The following is a 17,920-nucleotide window of genomic DNA, read 5'->3' as shown; positions in this document are numbered from 1 at the left end:
CAAAACATCCTAGGGGAAACCCTGAATATGGTCTTTGATAACATTGTGACTCACTATGTTGTCTTGACCGGAGTCCCGTATCTCGACGACGTGTGGGTCAGGTGTGTGGGTGTCTGCCACGCCTGGACCGACCTGTGAGGACATACATTCACTTTGATAAAAAAAATATTTAAAGACAATCGTTACAGCGGTGACAGCGGGTCACCTGAATGTCTGCAGGCTGCATCAGGTGAGGGTGGGGCGTGCGGGGGTATATGTCAGTCAGGTGGGGTGGGGGATCGGGTGTGGACCTTCTGCTGTGCTGCTGCAGAACTTCCCGGTACGATTTGGTGTCAAAGTTTGTCTTCCACAACATAACCTATGAGATAGAACCATTACAACATCTTTTATGATAAATTATGTTAATAATAAATAACCCAAAAGGTCTTCCCCAAAGTTCATACAATTTTCCAAAATGCCCTGCTAAGACAAAGAATGAAAATTCAGGCATAACCAAGGACTCTAGTCCAATCTCCCATTGAGTCATTCTTGGATTAACTGCCAATATTTGCCCACATAGTGGACAATACATGTCCGCATAGTGTATTATGTCTTCATTAACACCCACCAACCTTAGAATCCACTCCCCCAGAAGCAAAGTGATCTCCAGCACCGGAAAAAGACACAGTGAGTACGGCGCCCTGAAAGCATAAAACGCAAGCATTAAGATTTCAAAAACCAGGAATTCATTTGATTTTAACATTTTCATTCAGTAAGTCAGTTTCCTTAAAAAAAGAAAGTCTCCTGGGTATTTCATACGACAGTAAATCAGAGACCTCCTTCTGACTCAAGTATTTGAAGCACTGAAAAGCTCTTGAATCCTTATTTTGAGAATAAAGTCAGAATATAAGCACATTAACTGCATAATATTACCGAAATAAGAGTTATAACAAAGAATAACAAAAAAAACCTCAAATAATTGACAGGTATAATAACAATAATACAATAATAATACTATTGAACATATTAAGATTGTAAGATTGCAAGACTATTAAGATTAATTGTTTGCCGGAAAAAAATACAGTCAAACCTGTCTATAGTGGCCACTGAAGGGAAACAGCAAAAGTGGCCGCTATAGACAGGTTGGCGACCATTTTGAATTTGTGTGCACACATATTAACATGTATTCACAAAAAGACTGGAGCAAAACCAAGAGACATAGGGGAAAACGCTCTGTTGACACATAAACAGGTAGGAAAATCTAGGTAACAGCTCCGGTGAGGAAACTAGTAATATCAATAACAACAATGAACCAGCGCTGCACATTCGACGGCGCTGGCCTTTTATCCGCCACAAATGTTAATTGACCGCAGCTGCGTGGCCACCAGGCATGAAGCGGCTACCTCTTCCTCACCGGAGAAGGCACAGCCCGCCAAATAAGATGCATGTTAGGTTAATTGGAGACTAAATTGTCCATAGGTATGAATGTGAGTGTGAATGGTTGTTTGTCTATATGTGCCCTGCGTTTGGCTGGCGACCAGTCCAGGGTGTACCCCGCCTCTCACCCAAAAGTAGCCTTTAAAGGAAAGCTGCACTTTTTTGGGAATTTTGCCCATCATCCACAATCCTTATGAGAGACATAAACACGTCTTTCTCTTTGCTGTGCGTTCTAAAGATATAAAAACATATAAAAAGAGACAGCTCATTACTGCATGTAATGCGGAACACTTATTCCGCCTATAAAGCCTTCTGAAAAAACCTCCAAAAAGCGCCAACAACGCTCCATTTAAATATAATGTGACATGCTTATTAACCAAGCTACAACGACATGGTTATGATAATTATTAACATTGTTACGCCGATTGAACTACATTACTGGCATATTGATATCTTGCCACATCACACCAACTCTAGCTACTAGCCAGGCAAAATTCCAAAAAGGTACAGTTCATTCCCTGCCATTTTCTACCAGGTATTCACATCATCATGACCTCTTGATGGCAAAAGCAAAAAAGCTTTCTCTCTTTGAAAGCGGTCAGATTCTTGAGCTGCATAAGCAAAGCCTCTCGCAGCACGGCATTCACTGCTGCTGAGGTTGGACGCAATAAGAGTCATTTTAAACATGTGCATGCCACATGGAGATGTTGCAGGGGGCATCCATCATGACTGAAGGCCCTTGTCTGTGTGGTAATGACTGGCTTTTTCAACAGGACAATGCTACAGGTCACAATGCCCGCCTGACAAAGGACTTCTTCCAGAGGAATACCTTCACTCTTTTGGACCATCCTGCATGTTCCCCTGATCTACTTGTAAATCCAACTGAAAATCATTTGGGGATGGATGGCAAGGGAAGTTTACAAAATTGGACATCAGTTCCAGACAGTGAATGCCCTCCATGAAGCCATCTTCACCACATGGAGCAACATTCTCACTTGCCTCCTAGAAACACTGGCATCAAGCATACCCAAACCATCTTTTCAGGTGATTAACAAGCATGGCCCAGCTACTCATTACTGAGTCCTTTTTTTGAACATTTTATTTTTATTTTAGGGGGATTTAAGGATTTTTTTTTTAATGTATGGTCTTATACTTTTGATCAGCCTATTTCACTTTGATGGTTGCTTGCAGTAAAATACTTACAAAAACCTAAACTTGAAACTTTAGTCTAGTTTAACTTTAATTTCTAATAAATTTCGTCAAACTCAAAGATGTGCTTCTCTTGCATGAGAACAGCAGCACTCAAAGCAAGAACTGAATTGCGTGTCATCGGGTTTATTTTAGCGCACTGACCTTGTGTCCATGAAGGGTGTAAATGGGGCGTCCCTCTAGTAGGTCCAGAATCTTGATGGTGCTGTCGCTGGAGCCGCTGATCATGTAGTTATCAGACGGGTGGAAGGAGAAGCTGTTGATGCCTGCACTGTGGACTTAGAGAGACAACCAACTAATGTAAAACAAGTCTTCTTCTGTGGTTGCTCTACAGGTGTGTTACCTTGATAATGCTGGATGAGCTTATTGGTGCGTATGTCCCAGATTTTAAGCGTGCTGTCAGCCCCAGAGGATGCGACACAGGTGCCTCTTGAGTTGAAGTCCACAAATGTTGCTGATCTGGAATATGAAGAATACACAGAGAAGGCTCAGAAGTGCTTTGAAGGAACAAAAACTGACAAAATGTTGGGGTCTTTTTTGTACTGTTTTTTTTTACCCGCTGTAATCGCTGAAACAGTTGATGCAGTTTTTGCTGTACGTGTCCCACAGCCTGACGGTGCGGTCGTCCCCACAGGAAACAATAAGGCGCCCATCGGGAGAAAATCTGCAAGGGAAAAAGTCACAATCAGCACTTTAAACAACAACAAAACTAGAACAGGCAATGGTGTCAAAATTCTATTAAGACCCTTTATGGACTTTGGAGTGAGTGTCAATAATGAGACCAATGCGCTGCTTGGTTATCACTGTCCATTTCATAGGAGCAGATCCTTTCACATGTTCAAAGATACCATTTTTATCCTTCACGAAGGTTGCAACATTTGAGCCAGTGGCTTTGACCAGCATTTCTCCACTTTCGGAGCATTTTACAATGTCTAATTTTACTTCATTTTTCATTTTCACTTTCTCTGACACATTGCTGTCAGAACTCCTATTAAGATTATGGATGTCCGGTAATATATAATGAGCTAAAACATGAGTGCCGATCACGTGCATCCACTTCCGTATTTGGCTGCAATGATGAGGAGCAGAATCCATAAACTATGCATTGAAAACATGTCCTCAACACACTGCTGTGGCCAGTGGTGGCTGTGGCTACCCCTGGTCACTCTCCGGCCACCCCACTGGCCATCTTTTGAGAATTGAGAGTTTGACAATATCAGTATATCAAATATTGACAAAAAAGCCAATATCGGACATTCCTAATTAAAATCCAATACTTTATGTCCTCATGGTGTATTACTACTATTCAAACAGTTACGTTACGTTACCTGGCGCATCGCACCCAGTTGGTGTGCTGGTTGAGCGAGTAGATGAAACATCGCCGGCTGACGCTCCACACTTTCAGAGTCTTGTCATCGGACGCCGTCACCAGCCTCTGTCCATCGTGGGAGAAGGCGACGCTGCGTACGGTGGCCGTGTGCGCTTTGAACACTGTCGACTCTCCTTTCCTATTAAGGGCATAAAAATGAACTCAAGGCTTCGACAGCACTCTGATTTAAAGTTAGTCAAGTGTTTTTTTATTTTTTATTTTTATTTTTAATTAACAGCGACAGTGCTCTCAATCCAAAATGTGAATAAAGCCATATTATGAAAAAACAAACGTTGAACTTCTCACTTCTTTATGCTGAAAAATCATTGTACAAAATAAATTAGGGCCGCCCAAACTTTTTCCACCGAGGGCCACATGCTGAAAATTAGAAGGTGCAGGGGCTTCGAGATTTTCATATACAGTAATTTTTTTTTTATTTTGTAAAAAAAAAAGCTTTAAAAAAAGACATACAAGACAAAAGACAAAAGACATACATTATACCGAGTATACATGCATATTTCTTTAAGACAAAGCTTTGTGTTATTTTTAGTATTTTAGTATAGTAAGGTGAATTACCACCTTATCATTGTGGAGGGGTTTGTGTGCCCGAGTGATACTAAGAGCTATGTTGTCTAGGGCTATAGGCCCCTGGTAGGGTCTCCCAAGGCAAACAGGTCCTAGATTACGGGCCAAACCAAGAGTGATTCAGAAGACCTTATGAATAAACACAAGAGGGGGAACTGCACCTCGCCCGGTCATGCGATACCGGGGCCTCACCCTGGTGCCAGGCATGGGGGAGGGGCTTGCAGGCGAGTGCCTGGTGGTCGGACCCTCACACGTGTGGCCCGGCTGGGCCCAGCCCGAACAAGCCACACGGGATCTCCACCCTCCACCTGCGGGGAAAAGCATAAGGGTCTGGTGCATTGTGCTTTGGGTGGCAGTGAAGGGCGGGTGCCTGGGCGACCTGCTCTTCAGCGGCCAAATCTGGTTATTGACACATGGAATGTCACTTCTCTTGTGGGGAAGGAGCCCAAACTTGTGAGGGAGGTTTAGACATTCCAACTAGATATAGTTGGGCTCACCTTGACCCACAGTTTGGGGTCTGGAACCAAACACCTTGAGAGGGGCTGAACCATGTTTTACTCTGGAGTTGCTGCAGGGGAGAGGCGGCGAGCTGGTGTGGGCTTATTAATAGCCCCCCCCCCCCGGCTCGGTGACAGTGTGTTGGAGTCAACCCCGGTGAACAAGAGGGTCATATCCCTACGCCTTCGAGTTGTGGAAAGGGTCTTGACTGTCGTTTGTGCGTATGCGCCGAATGGCAGTTCAGAGTATCAGCCTTCTTGGAGTCCATCAGAGGGGTGCTGGAGAGCACCCCAACTGGTGACTCTGTCATTTTACTGGGAGACTTCAAAGCCCATGTGGGCAATGACAGTGTGACCTGGAGGGGCGTGATTGGGAGGAACAGTCCACACTGTTTACAGTGGGGACGGGGGCCTGCTGATCTCAACTGAGGATATAGTCGGACGGTGGAAGGAATAGTTTAAGGCCCTTCTCAATCCCACTGACATACCTTCCATAGAGGAAGCAGAGTCTGAGGACACAAACGTGGACAGTTCCATCACCGTGGCTGAGGTATCTGAGGTAGTCAAAATGCTCCTCAGTGGCAAAGCTCCGGGAGTGGACAAGTTTCACCCTGAATTCCTCAAGGCTCCTGATGTTAGCACGTCTCTTCAACATTGCGTGGAAGTCAGTACCTCTGGATTGGCAGACCGGCGTGGTGGTCCCCCTTTTCAGGGAGGGTGACCGGAGGGTGTGTTCCAACTATAGGGGGATCACACTCCTCAGCCTCCATGGGAAAGTCTATTCCAGGGTGCTGGAGAGAAGGGTACGACCGTTAGTCAAACCTCGGAGGTGCAATGTGGTTTTTGTCCTGGTCGCAAAACAATGGACTAGCGCTACACCCTTGCAATGTTACTGGAGGGTACTTGGGAGTTTTCCCAACCGGTCTACATGTGCTTTGTGGACTTGGAAAAGGCATTCGACCGTGTCCCTCACGGTGTCTTGTGGGGGGTGCTCGGGGAATACGGGATTGGTGGCGCGCTACTTTGCGCCATTCGGTCCTTATACAACCAGAGCAGGAGTCTGGTTCGCATTGCCACCAGTAAGTCAAGCCTGTTTCCGGTGAACGTTGGCCTCCGCCAAGGCTGCCCTTTGTCACGGATTCTGTTCATAATTTTCATGGACAGAATTTCTAGGCGCTGCCAAGGCGTCGAGGGAGTCCAGTTCGGTAGCCTTAGGATCACATCTCTGCTATTTGCAGATGATGTGGTCCTGAGGGCCTCATCGGGCTGTGACCTACAGGGGGGAAGTTTGCATCTGAGTGTGAAGCTTCTGGGATGAGACTGAGCACCTCTAAATCCAAGGCCATGGTTCTCAATCAGAAAAGGGTGGATTGCTCCCTCCGAGATGGGAATGAGATCCTGCCCCAGGTGGAGGAGTTCAAGTATCTCGGGGTCTTGTTCACAAGTGAGGGAAGGTTGGAGTGTGAGGTCGACAGGCGAATCGGCACAGCGTCTGCAGTTATGCAGTCGCTGTACCGGACCATCATGGTGAAGAGAGAGCTGAGCCGGAAGGCAAAGCTCTCAATTTACCAATCGATCTATGTTCCCACTCTCACCTATGGTCTTTGGGTTGTGGCCAAAAGAACCGGGAGGAGCTCAGAGTAGAGCCGCTGCTCCTTTACATCGAGAGGAGCCAGTTGAGGTGGCTCGGGCATTTAGTCCGGATGCCTCCCGGACGCCTCTCTGCTGAGGTGTTCTGGGCATGCCCAGCCGTGAGAAGGCCCCGGGGCAGACCTAGGACACGCTGGAGGGATTATGTCTCACAGCTGGCTTGGGAACACCTTGGTGTCCTCCTGGTGGATCTGGAGGAGGTGGCCAGGGACCGGAAAGTCTGGGCTTCCCTACTGAGAGTGCTGCCCCCGCCACCCGGACCAGGACAAGCGGAGGAAAATGGATGGATGGATGTTTAGTATCAACTATGGGTGTCACAAGACACTCAGTTCACGAGACGAGATGATATACAAGATTGGGTCAACGAGAACAAGATGATATTTTAATATAACTTGTAAGAAATGTGCAATGAAAAAGTATAAAAATACATGCCAATATATTGTATTGCAATCTACTAATTGAATTTCTACTACATTGCACCCTTCTGCACTCTGTGTGTATGCGACCAACCCTTCCTCCACCCACTGAGACAAAGACTAACAAAGCATGACTGACAAAAGGGCTCACTCCGTTCATGCCATTGTTCTATGCAACAAAAGCGCCACACCTCAGGTGAACCCTCTTCTTCCCTGTTTGGAGGTGAGAGATGAGGAAAACAGACATGCATCCACATGGCAATTTATTGAGATTAAATTTATATTCAAATTATCGAGTTCATTTTCATTTATTGTGTGATTAATTGAATTTATTTATTATGGTCACAGGCCCAGTGCCCATGAAACGCTTCTTTTTCTGAACGAGAAATAGTTTAATCTCACAAGATCTTGAGACAGGAGATTCTGTGACACTCTTAGTATCAACATTTCAGTTTCTTCTTTTTACATTATCGTAAAGCACCGTGGATAAACCGCACTTTTTTTCCACCTCTAAGAAGCAAAAAATCGGGGTGCGGTTCATACACGATGACAGGTCTGTGACCAAACAAACCAAAACAATATCAGACAACGCTTCTACAACGCTTCAGCGGAAGATCACTCGTACTACAAGCCCGGTCACACCGCCTGAACTTTGCTGTAGCATTCCTGGAGTGGTGAAAAAAATTAATCACCGCTCGTTCACCACCGTTTAACAGAAGTTGGACCCCGTTAAGGCAACGGCGTATCCGCTCGGCCACCGCTGATGGTCCCTCCGACCACTCCGAAAGTTTTGAGCTGCACAAAATATTACGAGCGGCCAATTTTCCGCCACGGCAAAGTACATCACCGCTCCAACAACGCAATGCAGCATTATGTAATTCCATTGCAGATGAATTGATGGACGGCAGATTTCTCCTTTCTTCTTCTTTTTGAAATTGCTTAGTACCTTTACGCATGTTGATTTGAGATGAAAGAGTTGGCAAGCATTTATGAACTAAAAAATGTTTTTTCCCTGCCGTGAGCCTGAAAATGGGGGTGCGGTTAATACACAGTGCTTTACGGTATGCCTTTTTACTCAATTTTTCAGATTTCTGCTGTTTTTTTGGTTATTTTTATTTCTACAATGTTCCACCGGCCAACAAAAAACAAGTCGCTAGCCACAAATGGTCCACAATGGGCACCCCTGCTCTAAATACTCACTTGACTCGTCATTGTGCACACTAAATAGTAGCATCTGATAATTAAGAACAGGCAATTTTACAGTAAATTTCAGCAAAAATGTGTTCTATGTGTACTTCAAAACCATAATTTTTGCACACGCTGAAATATTATCTTGCATCCCTTGGGGGAGCCCCATACTGTAGTTTAAAGTGACCTACATTGTCGGCTTCCACAGTCGCACCATCCTGTCCTTGGAGGAGGTCGCCACCAGGTTTCCCACAGGACAGAACTGGACCGCGGTGACGATGTCCTGATGGTTGATGAAGCGCAGAGACCTCCCCTTGGGGGCCAGATTCCAGATCATCAAGCTCTTGTCAGCTGAGCCAGAGGCTAAGAGAACACCAGAGAAATGTCGTTGAAACCTAAGAAACACTGCTTTACACAGATGTAAATCATGTAGACATAAACTTTTAGCTGTTCATTCTCTGATCATTTAATGTAAAACTAAGTTAACTAATATATATCAATAATAAAATAACTGTATATTAACTGTTATTTAAAGACACAGTGGTGCTCATTTGTGATGTTATTACATCTTATCAGGTCTTCTTAAAAAGAGTTTCACTGAAAATGCTCTAGAAAAAAAATATTACTATAGCTGCATAGAATCAATAATCAATAATAAAATAAGACACAATGGTAGCCGCTGACGTTACCCAGTTGTTTAGCGCTTGGACTGAAATGTGCACAGGTAACAGCATCTTTGTGGCCCTTCAAGGTCCTTTCCATGCAAGGATCCTCCTGCAAGGAACGCAAACATACTTACAATGTTTTTTGTCATTTGTGCACCGTTTAGTGTCACTCAAGCTCAGGAGGCAAAAGAAAAGTACAAACTGTGTTCAATGCTCAGAACAAATTTAGCAGCCAGCAGCATTTTAATGCAGTCACGAGGAAGTGGAACATGAACACAGCTCCACTTTGCAAATCCTCTTAGCACACAGTAGCTAGCAATGTCGCTTAGTCAGCTACTTTATTCATTTAACTACTTAATTTCCATTCGTTCACAAACGCCCAAAAAATTACCATTACTGAGGCCATCGTGCGACAGCCTTAAAGTTGTATTACTTGAACGCTTCCTCCATGACAGTCAAACATTGCGCCCTCAGGAAACTCCCTAGACCAGACCAGTCGAAACCAGATCAAATAATAACGCCTTCCCAGTAAACGTGTTTGCGCTTTAATTTAAATGCATTCCTGCAGTAGAAGTTCTACACTTTTCACGACAGCTAGCAGGTGGATTGCACACACCATAACTCTTCCCACGAGACAAGTACGAGAAAACTAAGTCATCATTGCGAATGCAATATCTACTGCATTCGTGCATAATGACAAATTGAATGAACAGGGCTCGTCAAGTGACACAATCATCGAAAGTGGATGACGATGTGACTTCATATCCAGAGAAAACAGCTCAAAAATGATGTAGCCGCATCTTCAATGAAGTAAAATGTTTTCCGCCTCTTAGCAACCATACTGGCCTGTGAGGTAGTATCGGCGTCTGTGATTGGTTAAAGACGCTAACACTGCCCAATCAGCGCAACAGTTGAAGAGACTTGGACGTTTAAATTCCCAGTTGAATTTGCTTTTACAAAAGACGCTGCAGATGTTACTTTATGGTTAAGGTATTAACGGTTTGGTCCAAAATGCTCTCCGAAGGATGCACATAGCTTTCCTATCTTTACGAGGCCTTTGAAACTATTGTTTTAAACTATTGTTGCACACGATACATCGTACACTCTGGCGTGTTTTGGTTTTTCGTTCTTTTGACTTTTAAAAGGTTTTAAATGTTTGTCACGCTGCAATGTTAGGTGAAGAAGACATTTGGACACTACAGAGAGGAATGTGTCTTTCATCGATTGTTTGCGTACTTCCGAGAGGACTGACTGCTAGCTAGCTAAGCGCTAATAATAGCTTAAGCTATCTGACACGAGCATGATGTCTCAATGAAGACGTCGGGTTGTCGTTGATGTAATGACTGTGATGATGTAAAGGCGAAATTGTCTTAAAACCTCGTCCCCTTGTTGTGTTGCTGACGTTCGCTTTACATCACGGAGCGCGGGCTAGCGTGACTGTGGAGCGATAACTCGTCTTTCGGTTAGTCAGTTCTGCACGTTAGAGAAGGAACTCTCCGGTCAAAAAAATCGACAGTTTAAATAAAAATCACAAGATCGCCTTTTGAAGCACAATTTTTCAGAGCAAAGTTATTTTAATTTTTAAAGTATATTTAGGTGTGAACAAACGTCGCATTTGGTCTCGAGTCTTGGGAGTGGAAGATGTCGCTGTACAGGGGCATCGGCGGCGATCAGGTAATTTGAACTATCAGTACTTGTATTTTACATATTTATCTGGCTAATAACGTAGTAGAATGTGTGTACATTTAAGCTAATGCGATGATTAACGGACAGAAGCTATCCTAGCTGGCTAGTTGCCGTTGTAGCTGTTGCCATGCCAACCACAGAGCACCTGCAAACTATTCTGACGCCCCAGCTCAGCCTTTAAATGACAAAAAACTTTCACATTTAATTGTCTTTTCTTGGATCAAAGTACATGAGAAAACGCATACCGAAGAATGCAAAGTATCAGCACATCAAAACAAAACTGGACACAGGTTTGGTCTTCAATAATCATAACAATATAGTTAGTGTTTTCTAATGTCTTTTAAACATGCATGTTTGCGTCTTGACACAGGAGTCAGCCTCACGAAGCATTTAGAGCGTCTGGAGGACATTAAAAAGAGTGAGATATGCACCACACGCAGTTGTTGTTTTTTATAGCTGTGTACATGTCATGTCACATGACAATGATCGACACATTTCACTTTGTTTGTTTTTGACATTCAGACTACAAGTGCAACAGAGGTGAAATCTTCAAACGCTTTAAAGTGTCAACATTTGCAGAACTGGTGAGGCTTCATTAAAGTATTTTGGAATGAAAGTCATAGTAACAATGTCCTGCTAATGTGGCACACACTTGCAGATCCAATACATGAGTTGTCTGAAAGAGTGTGGTGCTGGGAGCTTTTGGTTGCCTTTTTGTCTACATGAGAGGGTCAAAAGATTACTCACTATGATGCAGTGAAGTTTCACACCACTACAAACTACACTACATTAATAAACATGTTGTTATAACAGTGTCCATAAAAACTGAGCCTTATTATCTTCAACAAAAACCTCCAATTTGTTGAGATTGGTTTAATTTTCTCGTGGGAAATGACGAAAAGAGAAAGACATAAAAGCTTTATTAAGTGTACATGCAATGTTTTAGGTGACATTTTAACATTCTTAGTTATACGAGTGTAAAAAGAAGTGAAGACGTGTCAATGTAGAGTGTATTTCCTGGTGTTTGACTTTGACACTAGTTTTCCCACATCAGATACTTCAGGTGGCGTCTGTGTCAGACCTCACTGAAAGCGTCAGTGGCGATTCGTGTCACAGCCTTCACGGTAACGCACAAAATTTAACAATAACAGGATACCACCCAGGTTGACTACTATCTCTTAAGCAGAAGGTGATGCCGCAATGGAGTCCAAAGACGCTAACGGCTCAACAGAGACGTCACCACCGTCCGAGCCTCAGCACGGCGCACAGGACCAGGAACCCAGCCAGACCCCCAGGTCCACGCTGCTAAGGTAGCGTTTCAAAACCTGTTAGTGTGCAAACATGCAAAGAACTGCCTGATGTTTGGTGAGACATCTACGCTAAGTGATGTAGGACCGTACGCTTTCTCGCAGCGTCATCAATGGTGTCGGCGAGCTGAACATGAACGGGGACAAAGCCAAGCCGCTGGACGACCCAGATGCTGATAAGCCGTACCCAGAGTGCCCCTACTTGCTGCTCGACGTGCGTGAGCGTGATCAGTACGAACAATGCCACATAATCAGCGGTAGGTGGTATCGCCCCCTCCTCGTGCTACCACAAGAACATGTCAACTTTTGTCTTTTATCCTCCCTGCAGCCCACAGTTTCCCCATTGCCATGCTGTCGCGAACCATGAACCCCTACACCAAGGAAGTACTGGACTATGTATCCTTGTCATACATGTGTAACAATAAGTAAAGCAGTGTTTATATTCAGATGTAAAGATGAAACACGCAAAATAAGTTAAGCAGTGTTAAGCCATGAAGACAAAACATGCATATTTCATTCTTTACCGTTAACTGTCATATAAGTGTAAAACTAAGTTAAGCCATTAAGACAAAACACGCATATTTCATTTTTTTTTTTTTACCATTAACTGTTACCATTAACTACAAGTTTAAAAAGAAGTTTTGCAGTGTTAATATTAAGATGTAACCAAAAAATACACATTTAATTTTTTTTTACCATTCTGTCTTACAAGTGTCAAAGTAAGTGAAACAATGTTAATATTATGACGTAAAGACAAAACACGCAGATTTACTTTTTTTACCCTTAACTGTCATACAAGTGCAAAAACAAATTTAGTGTTAATATTAAGCTGCAAAGACAAAACATGTACTTTTAATTTTCTTAACATTAACTCACACAAGTGTAAAAATGAGTGAAGCAGTGTTAAGTAGTGGAGAAACCGAAGCTTTCTGAAGCAGTGAATCAATATGAAGCAATGTGGTTCAGTGTTATGAAGCATTTGCCACGAATCAGTGTGGTGAGTCACGACACTGCTTCACCACTGCTTTCTGTACCACTAAAGCAAATGTGTTGAAATGGTTCAGTGCTTCGAGGCATTTGACACAATTCAGTGTGGTGACCTCTGCTGGACAAAAATATATTGAACTTTCATATAACCAAAGGACAAAGTGTCATCTGAACAACTAAATCTGTGGGTGGTATGGTGGTTACATAACTTGCCTAATATTCAAACAGTAGCAGGTTCGACTCCTGGTTTGAAATTTATTTTTTATTCTTCCCCCAGATTAATTAAAAAAAAAATAAACGATAACAAAAAAAAGCTGTTGTGTTACTTTTAAATGAAAAACGGAAATGCTTGTGCAATAGGGAACTCTTGATGGTAGGTGTATAGAATGCTAGTGACACTGGGATGGGGATTTGGGTGTTTCACACATTTTTATTTAAAAACAAAATCATCTCAGCAGCATTTGGTTTCAGCCGGTTCCTCTTTTTGCTAATGACCTCTCCAGCTTTTGAGAATATTCTCTCACATGGCACAGCGGTGGCAGGCATATGCAAATAAATCTTTGACAACTCTGCAAGATTGGGATAAATGGCTGCCCTAGAGTTCCAGAATTTCAAATGCTCTAAATCCTTTATCCTCAACCATAGAAAATGGCTGGCAGTCCTGCACAATCATGTCCACCAAGGCCTCATCCAGCTCAGCCTGTCGTCCTTTAAACAATGTGACCAATATAAATAGTTACTTACATATAACTTATAATATAATATAACGTCATGTATATTTTATATTTTAAGCTTTGTTTTATCTTTTGACTATACTATATAAATACACGACAGTTGCCATAGGCTTACCTTGTCTACTTACTCCAGAAGCAGCTGGAGCAGTAGGAGTAGCTGGATTGGGTGTTGTTTCGGGGTGTTTAGAGCGCAAGTGCCTTAAAATTGAGGATGTGTTATTAGTGAATGCCAACTCTTGAGCACAGATCTGACACTTGACCCTTTTTGGTGCAATAAGGTCAAAGTGCTCCCACACATATGACCTGGCTCTGTTAGTTGGCCATCCCTCCATTCTCCCTATTTCGCCTCACTCTCTACAACTACACAATCACTCACACACTTAATACTCTCACACAAACAAACAGACAAACGAACAAATATACAAACTGGCAGACAGACAAACACAAAAACTGACAGACACAAAAACTAACTTGTGTGTGCGTATTATATAAATCAGTGTATAGTGTGTCAATGAATGCCTATACTATGTGCAATTGCAAATTAATGTGTAATCTGATCTAACTTCACTTTACTCTCCCTCGTTCTCAATATGACGTAATGCGCACAAAAGCTCTCCTCACAACCCACAACATTTTGAGGGATATTTCCCCGTTTTATAAGCATTGTGAGTTTGAATGAACCAAATTGACTGACTCGACCCCTCCCTACCTGAGTGACACGTAGACGGTCACGGCCGACACGCATGTGACGTCACAACGCTTCGCTTCCCCGGCCAGGTGATTTTCCACTGAATGAAGCGAGACATCGGTACAACGTATCGGGATACTTGTTGCCGCGAGCGCTCGACACTTGTCTCGAGCATCTACTCCACGTGACGTCACTAGCTGTTCTACCGGATCCAGCGAGACATCGGGACGACTGATTGTGATACTTCTGCCGCGAGCTCTCGACACTTGTCTCGAGCGTCTGCTTCGAGCGTAACATCACTAGTGTTAAGACGTAAAAACAAAACATGCATGTATACTTTTTTACCGTTCTGTCATATAAGTGTGAAAATAAGTGAAGCAACGTTAATATAAGGACTTAAGCCTGGTATCAACCAAAAAAGAAGTTCTGCAGTGTTAATACAGTATTAAGATGTAAAAACAAAACAGGCATATTTAAAACTTTTTTTTACCATTCACAACTGTCATACAAGTGCAAAATAAATGAAGCAATATTACTATTTAGATGTAAAGACAATTCCCACATTTAATTTTCTTTTTACTATTCTTAACTGTCTTAATCGGTGTAAAACTAAGTGAAGCAGTGTGAAGTCTAGCTTAGATTTGATAACAAGTGGTAACCAAATGTTGTCCAATACCCAATCATACAATCTCCGTATTTGTTTCACAAGACAGCAATGGCGTGTGAATCCAAATTTCAGTTTAATCACCTTGACCTTTAAACCTGTGCGTGTGTAGAAAAATGCTGCTGGCAAGATTATCATCGTGTACGACGAGGACGAACGCATCGCCAGCCAAGCGGCCACCATCATGCATCAGCGAGGCTTTGACAATCTCTTTCTGCTCAGTGGAGGTAAAGTGGAGCCTGAGCACGTCACCATATCACATCACTGAGGCAACGTTGTTCCAACGTGGTGTCTTCCGTTACAGGTCTCAGGGTAATTGCGCAGAAATTCCCGGAGGGGATGACGACGGGGCCCTTGCCTCCTACCTGCCTGCCTCCTCTCGAACCGACGAAGTGGAAGAAGTGCATTCCACCACCACCGCCGCCATCCTCACAGGTGGCGGAGAAAAGATGGAGGTTTACTGCGGACGAGCTTGCCAGGATCGAGGGCCACCTGGACAACATTGCCATCACGAGTAGCAGCAGTAAGATTAGCATTTGTGTATATTTCTTTTTTTATGTCCTCATGCGATACAACACAACAGCAAATGAGGGGAGGGCCATGACTAAATATTTACTGGAAAATGTACCCTATGGAACCTATGGGAAATACTACAACAATACATAATTTTACTCCCAAACAATGATTGCCCTACATTACATTTAAGTGTATATACTACTCTACTAATTATACAACGTCATACTCAATAACATTAAAGAATAGCTCCGATAACTGATAAAAGCCCTTACAGTGCTGTAGGGTGAGCACATCAAGTGCTCCTTTTCTGTGACATGTTTGTGCAAATTCAATATGTACGCGCTGTTATATGTTGCTTTCCCTCTTTGTGTTTATCAACATAACACGCTTTGCAATTTTTGGCGGTGTATTTATGATGTTGATTTAATAATGCAAATCCAACAATGATTTACATTTGATTTCAGTATAAATTGTGCTTGTTGTTGCTCACGGTAAACGGCAGCATGTGCATACACGGCGCCACTCAACCAGTGACAGGGTTAGCAAATGCAGAAAAATGGGGCTTCTCTGCATTTTTTGGTTGTTTCCTGAGCTTCTTTTAGCCGTTATGATGGATGACACTGATCTTAGTAATAGCATTTTCCGAAGTACATATTTAAACAATTTGTAGTAGTTCTGGAGTATACCAGATGTCACAAGAACATGACCACATACTGCATTAGTCGCACAAATGTATAAGCCGCAGGGTTCAAAGTTTGAGGAAAAAGTAGCGGTTTATACACCACAAATTACGGTATATTTTTATATTCCCTCTTTTATATTTATATATGTCCATCTACCTCACTATCACCTCCCTAAAACTTAAAAAAAAAAAACTGATGATGCTTTGTTTGGGACAGCGACAACATATTAAATAATAAATTAATAAGTCAGTAGTGAAAACTCTGCCTCATTCATATGTTGTTTTTAAGTCTTTTTGTAAATTTGTTTTCTGCAGTAGGTTTTCTACTGAACATAATCATGGTTTATTGCATTTTCTTCAGTTCTATAGTTTAGTACTACAGGATGAATAAATGAGAATTATGATTTTCATCTATTAGTATGTTTTATTAGTATGTAAGTGATACAGCAGCACTAATGATTGTAAATGCACTTGTTAATTGTTAGTTTTAAGGTAACTTGGTAGCACAGGTCTAACTACTCATGACGTTCTGCACACACTCATGCACCGTTTCTGAACACTTTCATGCATCCAACATTGGTTTCGTTCAGGTCGTACGTCCAGTCGCATGTCCACCTGCAGCAGTCTGTCCAAAGCCTCCAGTGTTCACAGCCGTCAGATGTCCTCTCTGTCCGGGAGGGACAGCGGTCGGGTTCAGAGGCCCTGGAAGTAACCCCACCCAACCCCCCACCGCTGTGTGAAGTATTTTCTCCTGCTGGCTGCATTAGTTTCTGCTAACACAGTCAATGAATGTGTTTGCACTCCAATGAAGATGTCACTACTCAGATCTGTGGATCATGTAAGTATTTTATTAATATTTAATGTGCACGCTGGCAGCTGGGACAAAACATCTGTGTGCGTGTGCGCCTGTGTGTGTGTGTGTGTGTGTGTGTGTGCGTGCGCGCATGCCACCTTCCTAAATCTGAATGTTCGTATGATAAGACACGTTTTTTATGCTGTACTTCACATATAAAGTGCTTCACATATCACAGAAGTGTCTTTACGATTTTATTCGGTGATGAAGCTGTTTTATGCAGACTGATTGTGTTTGAATGAGTGTACGTGTGATTGGTTCACTGCTGCATTAACAGTGTAATAGAAAGTCTTGCTGCCTTCCTTGTTGGATTTGCATCTCAAAAGATCATGTGATCAGAAGTGATTCTTTTTTGTCTTCTACATGGACTTGAAATGGCCTGGTCTCCTCATTTAAATAAAAGTGTTTGCTGGAATCATTTGATGTCATTGTGTGGTTATTTAATTTTTTTTTATTAAATATTTTTTGAAAAGAAGCTACATGGAGAAACATGTTGGTAATTTATAATCTTTCTCAGCTTTGATTTGTGCAATCTGTTTAAATGTGGATGATAAACTCAATAGTTTGAGCAGTTTTACACAATAACCAATAAACTACAGATCCTAAAAGTATTTATGGCCTTCACTAATTATCGATGTCCTGTAACACTAATCCCCTGCTGTTATGTTTTACTTGTACCGGCACAATCTAAAAATCTATCCATTCCACATTTTCAAAGATGCAAATTTCTGATTTTGCAACATACGCAGAGCTGTTCCTAATATTTAGAGGGCCATGTCCTTTAGAGACATGAGATGATGAATTTGAT

General features: G+C 42.6%; 2 protein-coding genes across 2 annotated transcripts in view; one reads left to right on the top strand and one right to left on the bottom strand.

Annotated features, from left to right (window-relative positions):
• Window positions 1–9,842, bottom strand: part of poc1b (POC1 centriolar protein B) — a 49,135-nt gene extending 39,293 nt beyond the window's left edge. Inside the window, exons 1-10 of the mRNA XM_054777397.1 lie at window positions 9,387–9,842; window positions 9,020–9,104; window positions 8,522–8,693; window positions 3,954–4,133; window positions 3,182–3,289; window positions 2,969–3,084; window positions 2,770–2,903; window positions 612–680; window positions 206–358; window positions 55–132 (exon numbers count right to left, since the gene is read on the bottom strand). Coding sequence (XP_054633372.1) covers window positions 55–132; window positions 206–358; window positions 612–680; window positions 2,770–2,903; window positions 2,969–3,084; window positions 3,182–3,289; window positions 3,954–4,133; window positions 8,522–8,693; window positions 9,020–9,104; window positions 9,387–9,401 — 1,110 coding nt within the window. The 5' untranslated portion in view covers window positions 9,402–9,842. The remainder of the gene's footprint in view (window positions 1–54; window positions 133–205; window positions 359–611; window positions 681–2,769; window positions 2,904–2,968; window positions 3,085–3,181; window positions 3,290–3,953; window positions 4,134–8,521; window positions 8,694–9,019; window positions 9,105–9,386) is intronic.
• Window positions 9,843–9,911: 69 nt separating this feature from the next.
• cep41 (centrosomal protein 41) lies at window positions 9,912–17,519 on the top strand. Its single transcript, XM_054777614.1, has 11 exons — window positions 9,912–10,669; window positions 10,908–10,971; window positions 11,052–11,099; window positions 11,204–11,265; window positions 11,736–11,805; window positions 11,868–11,991; window positions 12,094–12,245; window positions 12,317–12,384; window positions 15,174–15,288; window positions 15,366–15,584; window positions 16,850–17,519. The coding sequence occupies exons 1-11, from the start codon at window positions 10,637–10,639 to the stop codon at window positions 16,969–16,971; spliced, it is 1,077 nt and encodes a 358-aa protein (XP_054633589.1). The 5' UTR covers window positions 9,912–10,636; the 3' UTR covers window positions 16,972–17,519.
• Window positions 17,520–17,920: the final 401 nt, after the last annotated feature.

The sequence above is a fragment of the Dunckerocampus dactyliophorus genome, chromosome 5, assembly GCF_027744805.1.
Source record: "Dunckerocampus dactyliophorus isolate RoL2022-P2 chromosome 5, RoL_Ddac_1.1, whole genome shotgun sequence".
In the NCBI taxonomy this organism is placed as follows: Eukaryota; Metazoa; Chordata; class Actinopteri; order Syngnathiformes; family Syngnathidae; genus Dunckerocampus; species Dunckerocampus dactyliophorus.
The sequence above is the reverse complement of the archived record's forward strand: the minus strand, read 5'-3'. Positions and strand labels throughout refer to the sequence as shown.